The sequence below is a fragment of the Gadus macrocephalus genome, chromosome 7 (genome assembly GCF_031168955.1).
Source record: "Gadus macrocephalus chromosome 7, ASM3116895v1".
NCBI classification, from domain to species: Eukaryota; Metazoa; Chordata; class Actinopteri; order Gadiformes; family Gadidae; genus Gadus; species Gadus macrocephalus.
In genome coordinates, this window is record NC_082388.1 from 22,686,255 (window position 1) to 22,697,528 (window position 11,274).

At 43.9% G+C, this 11,274-nt stretch overlaps 2 protein-coding genes across 5 annotated transcripts in view; one reads left to right on the plus strand and one right to left on the minus strand.

Annotated features, from left to right (window-relative positions):
- Positions 1-193: 193 nt before the first annotated feature.
- On the minus strand, positions 194-6,667 carry zgc:171775 (STKc_p38 domain-containing protein). Its single transcript, XM_060057458.1, has 12 exons — positions 6,375-6,667; positions 5,734-5,863; positions 4,767-4,825; positions 3,895-4,006; positions 3,373-3,402; positions 3,174-3,221; positions 2,581-2,695; positions 1,969-2,040; positions 1,648-1,727; positions 1,446-1,524; positions 971-1,144; positions 194-500 (listed from the first exon to the last, which is right to left on the minus strand). The coding sequence occupies exons 1-12, from the start codon at positions 6,506-6,508 to the stop codon at positions 439-441; spliced, it is 1,095 nt and encodes a 364-aa protein (XP_059913441.1). The 5' UTR covers positions 6,509-6,667; the 3' UTR covers positions 194-438.
- Positions 6,668-7,666: 999 nt separating this feature from the next.
- plxnb1a (plexin b1a) overlaps positions 7,667-11,274 on the plus strand; it is a 48,043-nt gene continuing 44,435 nt past the window's right edge. For 2 of the 4 annotated variants that reach the window (XM_060057426.1, XM_060057428.1), the window contains exon 1: positions 7,667-8,333. The gene's annotated coding sequence lies outside the window, so the exon portion shown is untranslated. The remainder of the gene's footprint in view (positions 8,334-11,274) is intronic. The other 2 variants (XM_060057427.1, XM_060057429.1) reach the window with 2 other exon arrangements.

Consider the following 11,274-nt stretch of genomic DNA (forward strand, 5'->3'; position numbering starts at 1 on the left):
CTGTGTTCCTATTCATTCTTCATAACTCCTGTTTTATTATGCTCCAAAACGATCTGTTTCAAGGTACCTCAAGCCCCCCTAGTGAATCACTAGGGCCCATAGGGGGTACTGCAAAACTTTCCGAGCTCCCGTTTTCTTTGCGACCAGAAAATCACAGTTCTCAACAACTTAATTAAACAAAATACGATCACTATTTTGATATGAAAAAACTTATTTATTAATCACAATATTTGTTTTATATATTTACTTTGACTGTTCTATTGTCTATTACATCTTTCAGATTTCATTGAAATAAAATATATTTAAAATCTAAAGTATGCTGCCACCGGAATTGGTCAATAATGTTATTGTATTCAGACAGTAACGGGCCTATATGATGTTATTGTATTCGGACAGTAGAGGGCGCCACTTCATCATGGATTCGTCAGAGCTGGCGTCTCACATCGCTGTGTTTCTGGGGTTGACAGGATCGAAGGTCATAATCTCCATGTGAATGAGACCTGGATAGAGCACAAACATCAGTCACAAAATGCATTAATCGATTTAGAGTAACTGTTATTTTAAATGTTAAAACGCCACAATTTAGCTGGTACATATATAAAACATCTAAAAGCTATGATCCCTCAGCAGATCATTTAGACTATGCAAATTAGGGCTACCATTATTTTTTTTTACATCTGTCATCTAGGAAACTGTATGGCTTCAGTGGATGTTGACTCAAACAATATATCAAATGCAAGCAAGAGCTCTATCCTGTTGCTTTAGTCTGCGCATATTAACGTTCTCCAAAATACTCTGCTTGGCAGAAGTCAGGTAAAACCCTTTATGAAGTTCAGCATGGACTGTATCACCACTAAGACTAGAGGATGAATGGGCTGTACCACCACTAAGACTGGAGGGTGAATGGACTGTACCACCACTAAGACTGGAGGATGAATGGGCTGTCCTCCAGCTACGAGCCTCCACTCACTCTTCCACTCCCCGATGTCCAGCTCCAGGCTCTCGAAGGAGTCGTCGTACGCCTGGGAGCCGGGCTCGCTCTCCGGGTCGTGGAACTCGGCCAGGTAGGGGTGGGACAGGCCCTGGGCGGCCGTCAGCCTGCTCTCCGGGTCCAGCAGCAGCATCGCCTCCAGCAGGTCCACAGCTTCAGCGACAAAGAGAGGATGAGTCAAGGGTTCGCTTGTGTTAAGCCGTTAATAACCAATAATAATGGTTGCTGATCATTGTAGTCATAACAATTATAATAATGATTGTATTCTTAATAATTGTAATAATAATATTTTTTTCTTGTAGTTGTAATTGATACAATTTTATTTGGAATTATTAATAATCAACTGATAACACTGACATAATAAATTAAAAAATATATAACAATGGAATAAAAATGTATTAAGAAATTATTTGAATAATTTATCATTGTAGATAATTAAAGCGGACCATGTTACCCTTTTTATCCATGGATGGAAAGACTTCACTGAAGACTTTCTTCTTCTGAAGGGGCAGACCTTGCACATACGACTGCGCCTGGACAACAACAACATCACTTCATCTTTGGTTCGTTTTACGCCATTATTACTTATTGTACTAAAATGCAAAAAATGTAAAGTCAGCAAGCTTTAAAAAGGATGAGAATAAAACTGAACCAACATCTGCGCTCTGCATCTTCTGCACCAGAGCGGACGCAGGGGTCCCCGTCAGCGACATGATCTTCTTTAGCTGGTCAATACCTGAACAGGGTAGTTAAGGATCAACTAAGCAGATAAGATATAGTACTGTGGTTTAACGCATGCATGCTTTACACAAGAGTTTACAGATTATCTCTCATTTAAATGATATTGAAATACATAATAATCCAAATAGACACACACACACACACACACACACACACACACACACACACACACACACACACACACACACACACACACACACACACATTTATATATATGCTGGTGAATTTCAGGATACTGTCATGACCTGGGAAGACAACTTTCCCCGTAATCATCTCTGCCAGAATGCAGGCTGCTGACCACACATCAACTATAAATTGGGAAGAATAAGCGAAGGGAAAGGAGCAGAGGATTAGACACATGTCGTAGAATTGTTATTGGCAAACCGCAATCTATTGTTTCATCAACTGAGCCATATTGTCTGTGTGATGTTAACCAGATTGACTGTGTTGGGATTACTGGTTACCAGATTGACTGTAGTGAGGAAGCACTGGTTACCAGATTGACTGTAGTGAGGAAGCACTGGTTACCAGATTGACTGTAGTGAGGAAGCACTGGTTACCAGATTGAATGTAGTGAGGAAGCACTGGTTACCAGATTGACTGTAGTGAGATAGCACTGGTTACTAGATTGACTGTAGTGAGATAGCACTGGTTACTAGATTGACTGTAGTGAGATAGCACTGGTTACCAGATTGACTGTAGTGAGATAGCACTGGTTACCAGATTGACTGTAGTGAGATAGCACTGGTTACCAGATTGACTGTAGTGAGATAGCACTGGTTACTAGATTGACTGTAGTGAGATAGCACTGGTTACCAGATTGACTGTAGTGAGATAGCACTGGTTACCAGATTGACTGTAGTGCATCCAGTTGAAGATGATCTCAGGTGCCCGGTACCAGCGAGTCACAACATAACCGGTCATCTCACTCTCTTGGTGTCTGGCCAAGCCAAAGTCTAGGATCTGGAGACACATGGACTACTGTTAACGAAGCAACAAATATCAAACATGTCATATGTTACATCTTATAGGGGCTGTAGGAAAGATTGAAGAGCTATTATTTGATTGTAATTAGTTGTAAATCCGTCACCTATTAGTGAGTGAAATGCTCTGTTAGTAGAATAACTGTTTTCTGCATAAGACGGTATAGATTTTAGACCGCGCCTCGCAAATCTCTGAACAATCAGGGCATCTCTTCCCTGATTGGTTCATTTCAGGGAAAACATCTTGCCGGTAAATCACAGGTGTGTGAAATGCAACACATCTCAAGGAGGAGAAACGTATGGACGAGAGAGTGGAAGGAGGGATGTTTTTTTTGGGTTGGTACTGTAAGGTTCAGAATATGTCTCCCTTCTGCTCTTTTCTGCTCTCTCTCTCTTTCCAAATCTCAACTCGGACCGACAGCACCTTAGAATACAGCCTAGACATTTTCACAACTTACCTTTAATTCACAATTTTCATTTACTGCAAGATTATTAGGCTTCAGATCCTAAAAGCAAAAAAACATAAAAGATGGTGTATTAATACATAACAATAACACAGGCACATGATCCACATCATGTATGGGGATACAAACAGTGTAGATCTGTTGTGATAACACCAAACAGGTTGATGCCTGGAGCCTGTCTCCTGTCCCTTACCCGATGGATGATCCCTGCGGAATGGATATACTGCAAACACAAAAGGTTGGGAGATGTTACCAACACACACCAACACCCGCAAACACACACACACACACACACACACACACACACACACACACACACTCAAACACACAGATACACAGACCAACACACACACACACACACACACACACACACACACACACACACACACACACACACACACACACACACACACACACACACACACACACACACACACACACACATACACAGACCAACACACACACACACACACACACACACACACACACACACACACACACACACACACACACACACACACACACACACACACACACACACACACACACACACACACACACACCCATTCTTTAAGGATTTCTGGACAAAGAGCCGATGACTTATTAGATATACTTTGAGCATACATGGACTAGGGAGAAACACGTCCACGGATTAAAGGCTAAAGAAGACTAAAGATCTATTGTTCACAGCGAAGTACAGACACAGAGGACTCACCTTGAGCCCCCGTAGGAGCTGGTAGAACAGGTAGATTACAATGCGATCCGCCAGCCGCCTCTTCTTCATGATGTGGCCAAGGTCCTGAGCCACTAAGGGCATTACCATGTAACTATGGGCAGAGAGAGAGGGGGGTGGGGAGACAGAGGGAGACATAGGGAGAGAGACAAGGAGAGAGAGAGAGAGAGACATAGGGAGAGAGAGAGAGAGAGACATAGGGAGAGAGAGAGAGAGAGAGAGAGAGAGAGAGAGAGAGAGAGAGAGAGAGAGAGAGAGAGAGAGAGAGAGAGAGAGAGAGAGAGAGAGAGAGAGAGAGAGAGAGAGAGAGAGAGAGAGAGAGAGAGAGAGAGAGAGAGAGAGAGAGAAAGAGAGATAGACAGGGAGAGAAAGAGAAAATGAGGAAGATATAAGGACAGAGACCGAGACAGACAAAGAGATGGAGAGAGACACGGAGCGTGAGAGACAGACAGAGAGAGGGAGAGAGAGAGAGGGAGGGAGGTAGAAGCAGGCTTTGAATGAAGCAATGTGATTCTGAGAGTAATGAGTGATATTAAAATAACACATGTATAATAAAAGTAATAAAGTATATGTGTTACAACGAAGTTATATGGAGTTGTAACTGGTAGAGCAAAACGAAACCTTTCCATCAAAACATAGCGTACATGCTCTGACACATCTGCCTCGTGGAATGTCAGACACGCATACCCTCTCATCCCAACATGAACACACGCACACACAGGTACCCACACACACATTATCTCTCTCTCTCTCTCTCACACCACACACACACTCATACCCTGACGCTCACTCAAGGAGGTCTGAACAAGCTTTGACAGCGAGGGAAGGAATGTTGTGCCTGACTCTATACTCACAAGGTCTGGAATTTCTCCAGCGAGGAATCAGGGGTGAAGACGTTGAGGAGGGAGATCACCTTGAGATATCACAGGAGAGACACAAGGGATCTAGTGATCTGCTGCTGATGCATGGATACCAAACGCAAACCAGGCCTACACAGTATAACCATTACTGTGTGAGTGCGTGAGTGAGTGAGTGAGTGCGTGAGTGAGTGAGTGAGTGAGTGAGTGAGTGAGTGAGTGAGTGAGTGAGTGAGTGAGTGAGTGAGTGAGTGAGTGAGTGAGTGAGTGAGTGAGTGAGTGAGTGAGTGAGTGAGTGAGTGAGTGAGTGAGTGAGTGAGTGAGTGAGTGAGTGAGTGAGTGAGTGAGTGTGTGTGTGTGTGTATTTATATCGTCTTTTATCACAGATACAGTCTTAAAGGGTTTCATAGACCACATTGAATATATGATATTCTGTTGGGAAACACATCCATACTTCTCAACGGAGGGTGATCCACAAACATCAGACACCCGTCCAAACCAAAAGTCTATGTCGACCATATCTCACACATGGCAACATATGACAAACGTGGTTGGCTATATACAAAGTCAAAAATTCGGGATTGGTGGGATCATTAACAGTCAAAATCGCTTATAATGAGGCTGAAGCAGCTCAGCTGCCCCAACCGGTCCCGATCCCACATCGTTCCTTCATCGGGCTCCTGCTGGCACTCAAGGCCCTGAGGGATCAAGGGATCAAGGGATCAAGGGAAAAGTTTTGGAATCAAGCCCAGGTGTGTGAGAGGCCCTGTAGCTGCGGCCTGGCCTTGAGTATGTCTCAGAGATCCATACATGATGGATGGAGAGATATACGGAGAGACAGAGACACAGACAGACAGACAGGTGGACTGACCGATCGACCCATTGATTGATCGATTGATCAATCGATAGATTATTGAATATTCATCATCATCAAAACCAGATAGCATTGAGTGTATGGACTTACATTGTCGTTCTCTATGTGGCGCAGCAGTCGGAGTTCCCTGTAGGCTCTTTTGGTGTGGATAAGTGATTGGAAAGGTCGATACAGCTTCTTAATGGCCACCTTCTCCTTGGTCTGTTTGTCTAGGGCAGAGCTATGGAAATGTGCATATAAAAATCAGGGGTTGACTTTATTGTAATATCATTTCAGTTTAAACCTGAAAGAAAGGTTAAATTATGTATTTTGAAAAAGACAGTCGATCTAGAGGAAAGCATTCCCATCTAACTGACCGACAATTTAAAATAAACAACAGCTCTGGCCTATTATTGCACATTGTTTTGTTATTTTTTCGGTATTGTTTGCTCTGCATGCAGCACATTCTTAAAGTGCCCTTATCTGTGGACCTGTACCGACATGCTCTTTAGCTGGCGGCGTACACAACGGGTCTTGTTGTTAGTAGAGGTCAACGCGTCTAGTCCTTGGCTATGCGTGAGTTACAGACTGGTATACACACAAATAGATAAAGAGCGGGGGGAAATACTAGTCAGATGGTTCATATAAGGCCATTTAGAAAATAAATTACGGTTTCATAGACAATTTAGTCATACATACAAACAAAAGTATTTCAAACGCAGAGATACCACTTAAAATGCGAGTAAACTCACCAAACTGTCCCGTAAGCGCCAGAGCCGATCGGTTTGAGAGCCTCATATCGCTCCGGGACGTCCCAGGTAGTTTTCTGAACTTCAGTTCTGTAAAATCCCGGATGGACCGGGGAATCCTTTACTGGCGTTTGCATTTCGATGAGGATTAGTGAGTAGAACTAAAAATGTGATTGGATTTTCAACTCTTTTCATAACCACGACATTTTTGCAGCCAGGTGAGACAGCTCAGGTAGTGGGAATGAAGGTCGGGAACACGCCTCCTTCGGCATGGTCCTGGCTGGGACGTGGTTAAAGTAATTGTGAGAACGCGGCTGGCAGCGCACATGCGCACATTGACAGATCTTGATCAACTGATTTTAAATGAAAACCAAACCCTGAAACAACTTATTTTAGATTGAAGCCACGTAGTGCGTTAGTAATGTTATGGATTGACCTTGGTCCAAATATCGACTTAAATGCACAACGTTTTAAAACGTAGAATTAGATCTGGGTACCAGTTAACCTCAATAACATTCTGGATACAAAAGTGGAAGCAGGGAGGTATTTTTGTTCACTTTGATTTTGAGGTTCTCAAAATTCTTTCGCTGTTCTACTGTAACATCATCCCTGCGTTGGTCTTTGGACATTTCAGCACTCAGATGTCAGTCAAAACTAAAATAGAAAAGGATGTTCAAAATCAACAAGAGATAGGCCTAAGCAATAGCCTACATGAAATCACAATGAGCTAGCCTCTCATAAAACACATTTCCAACAAATAATCTGGCGATAAATGAGACTGAGATCTGAAGGATAACCTTTTGAGTTTTTCCTCAGAATTATTTGGAAACAATGATTTCATGCTATGAAATACAAACTGTTCATATCTGTAATTATGTAGGCCTACCGCATATTCGGTTGCAATTGTGAATCAGCTATTCTTCATTTTATTGTTTGAGTCAATATTAAGTTTATGACCGGCTTAACTGAGTTTGTGAATCATCTCTGTAAACTCTGTAATCACAATCTGTAAATTTGGATTTCAGTAGTCCAACCTGCCTCTGCAGGAAATATTCTGAAAGTTTAGCTTTAAGGCTACATAGTTGCCCACGTTTAGTTCAAGTTTATGTTTTACACCGTTGTCCTGGTACAGTTCAAGTGGATGTATTACGCAGTCCGCTGTCTATATGGCAAAGGGACATGCATGCACCGGGTACACTGAATTATTTAATAAAAAAAAAATATTAACAATTTTATTACCTAAACCTTCCAGCTGGGGGCAGTAATACATCATGTTGGAAAAGTGTCAGCGCCATGCAGCAGCACTAGTCATGCCTCCGTTCAAGTGAACAGCCTTTTGTCTGTTCTGGTGCAAATGTGCTTTGGAAAAACAACATACTGCATCAGGTCTTTGACTTATTTTTCTTACTGAAATTGTGAACTATTCAGCATCACTATTCAGGCCCATTTCTTGGTAAACAATCTCGTAGAAGCTCATATTTATTCGTCCCATAGGAAAATTTGGTTAGTATCAGAAATGTCAATCAAGATATTCCCTTGTGACCCTGTACATATGTCCATATATAGTATGTGAGGAATGGCATACTACGCTTGGTTTCATTCGTACCGATGGTAACCGGGGTGGCCGCCCCAAGCTGGCCGCTGAGGGACTCCTCTCGTTGAAGCCCTTCCAGTCCTTGGCAGCTGCAGACCGGACTGGTCCACACACCGCCCTCCCTGCAGCGCTCACTACTACCCACAACAACGGAGGGTAAGAGTCACGGCGGGACCGGTGTTTCCCGAGTTCGCATCTAGTTTTGAAAGTGATGTGTCAGCCTCACCAGGGTAGACCTATTGGATTATTTTAAAGATGTACACCGATTGTCATCTGTAGGTGACTGGAGCTCAAAGCGCAAAACACTTTCTTCGCTTCAGTGGATGAGAGCTTTGCATCCTACAGCCGATTCCATCAATTCCCTTTAGGTAAGTTCAGATCTTGTTCAATCTTTGGTTTCTATGTCATTTAAAAGCGCGAATTGAATTAAATCGACTCGTTCATTGTTATATGCTATCAAAAGATCATATCAGCTATTGTGGAAACATTGCATCCATCACAACAGCAGACACGCGTCACCTGAAGGAATGCGAGTTGTGTGAGAAAAAGTGAAATGCCCTTTACACCAATTCATCTTAATTTAGCCGTCGCCATTTTCGCCTAATGTCTGGTAGTTAACATAAACAGTCATGTATGGTTGTTGTTTTTCATTAGATTGGCATGGTTTGTCTGAACTCTGTGTATTCTCCTGAGTGACACAATCAAAGAAATCTGAAGTTCCCTTGGGCTCCTCATTAATTTTGGATTGGAGGAGAAACATGACAGATGTTTTGCGTCTCATTCTTGTTAGGCTAAAACAAAGGGCATCCCCCGCTCAGATGGCTCCTCGGCTTTGTCGCCTGGACTGTAATGCAGCTCGTGATTATGATAGTAATAAATGCAGTACACTAATATGAAAGAAAGATGTGACTTTTTGTGAATAGGCATAGGTTGGTATCTTCCAGTCATTCTGAATACCCTACATTATAAGATACAGGGTCCATATACTGTTACATCATCAATATATTCATTATGCTTCAGGAGAAAGGGCAATTCTTCTTTATCTATTCCATTGGTTTGCTCTCGTAAAATCCAGATTTCTCTGAATAGCGAGCCATCTGCCTGCCCAAGTGGCTGTTCCACAAGCACAATATCACATTACCCACACTTGACTGTGCTGGCTGCGTGGTAGGGGCTTGAATGAATGGTATGCCTTCCACAGATTGTTGCGTTAAGTACCGCATTTACAGGCTTCTGGTTAGGGCCAGCTTCTGTCCCTTCATTAAAACGTGTATTAAATGGTTGCGGCTTGTATTATATGGTTTGGATTCATTGTTATTCAGCAGAAATGTTCAAAGCTAATCAAATGGGTCTCACTTTGTCTCTGGGAGACAGGGCTGGAATTCCTATTGTACAATGGTTGAACTTGAACCAATGTGAACTTTGTCGCTCGTGATGATAGGCTCAAACTAGCATTCTGATGGCTAACCACCCTCAGCTCTGTACGAGGAGGATAATAAGCACATATCATGAAATGACCAAACCGAAGACGCAATAGGATGGAAGTCTGAGGTATTTCACTTCTGCTCGTTCCTATTGTCTGACTCCCTCACTCCATGCCACAAGCACGGGTCAATCTACAAGCAATCTTGAGCTTGGCGTGGCTGTGTGCCGGCCCGCCTCTCTCCCACCTCCCTCCTCCCTGTCCAAATTGGATGTAGGGCTACGTCACGCCCTTCAACCACAGACCCCGGGGCAGTTGTCCCTTTGCCCCCGGCCAAGAGGAGCTCTTCTAGCTATCTAGCTGGAATGCTAGCACACAGGTGTTAGCATTCTCTTTCCAAAAACACATGCCAGATTCTTTGGGGCAGGGTGGTCAGTTGTCTTGCATGCATGACTGACAACTGGTATTTATGCTGCTATAACCACGGCCCCACCTGAACCCCACCCCCCACAAGCTCTGTTGCCCCCACATCCAGCAGTGACAAACGGCTTTGAGGTGGGGCTCGGCCCCACCTCAAAGCCGTTTGTCACTGCTGGATGTCTCCGTTGCCGTCTGAAAGCAAACGCATGTCTTAGGCCTCATTCTGGAAGCAAACAGCCATCTTGAGTGATCGACTTCACTTGTCAACGTATCTTCTGGAAAGTATCGATCAAGGCGTGCTGTGTGGATGGACCTAATGGATCCTGGGGGGGGGGGCGTGTGTGTGTTAACATGCCTTAAGATGAGCCTGAGCCTTAGCGCTCTATTGTTGAGTCAGCGTTGCCTCGCGGCATTCGCGATTCGCTATGGGTTGTCAGGGTCATCGGTGGTTGGGTGAACATTAGGGGCCTACTGCAAGAGGCGAGGGTAGGGGATGGGTCAGAGGGCTTGCTGAAGATAAGTGGATGAGAGAGAGCGGAACAATCCTCTTCACGGGATGTGGAAAGGCCCCCTCCGTTTCGGGCTACAATCTGCTGTATGCTAATTGAATGGGTTCGAGCCGTAGACTGTATGGTTCTGCCCAGCAGGAGCAGCAGCTCAGCCAATGGGGTGGCACGGGCTGGGCGCATCCCCCCCCCCCCCCCCCCCTCCCTCCCACCCCCCCCCCTCCCTCCCACCCAGGGTAATTAGAGTCCAGCTCCTCTGAGCCGTCCATTCCATATCGGCTCTGATTTATTTCAATTACCATCTGCAGAACGTTGTATCCTATGCACTTTCATCCCTTACATTAAAAGGCACGCACAACCCATTTTCCTACGATGGTGTGGCGAACGTGGGCAGGATCAGAGTACTTGTGTAGCTTCCTCCCCGGGTTCGCGACCTCAAGACTCGACCTCAAGTAGTCTTTCCACCCACCAGCATTAGTGGCGGCAGTTCCACTCGACTATAGGAAGAGGCGGCTCATTATCAAAGTCAGCTCGCCGTGTTTTTCTCGTGTGTTGCCCTCCTTCTTTGGTGCAACGTGAGCTCACACAAACAGAACATGCACCTTGTATTTTTAGAAATTGAAGGCAGGTTTTGATCTTGTCGTCGGTTGATGCCAGTTCATTCTTTTGTTATTATGTTATATTAGTCATCTATCAGGAATGATGTATCGTCAATTTTAAAATGTAACTTCTTATTCAGCATAATTTATCGATAAAAACTTTTGAAAAGTGACCAGCTGTAGTTAATAACTCAAGAATACCTGTAGTGGTGTTAGGTTGTCTTGGTAAATATTGGTTGAATAGAGCCATTGTCGGTAGATTACAAAGTTGTCAAGAGAGAGCGAGGAGAAAGGAGCAGAAGAGAGATGGTTTTCGAATTTTCCAATGGGTGAACATTTCTCCCAGACTTTGTTCAAAGGT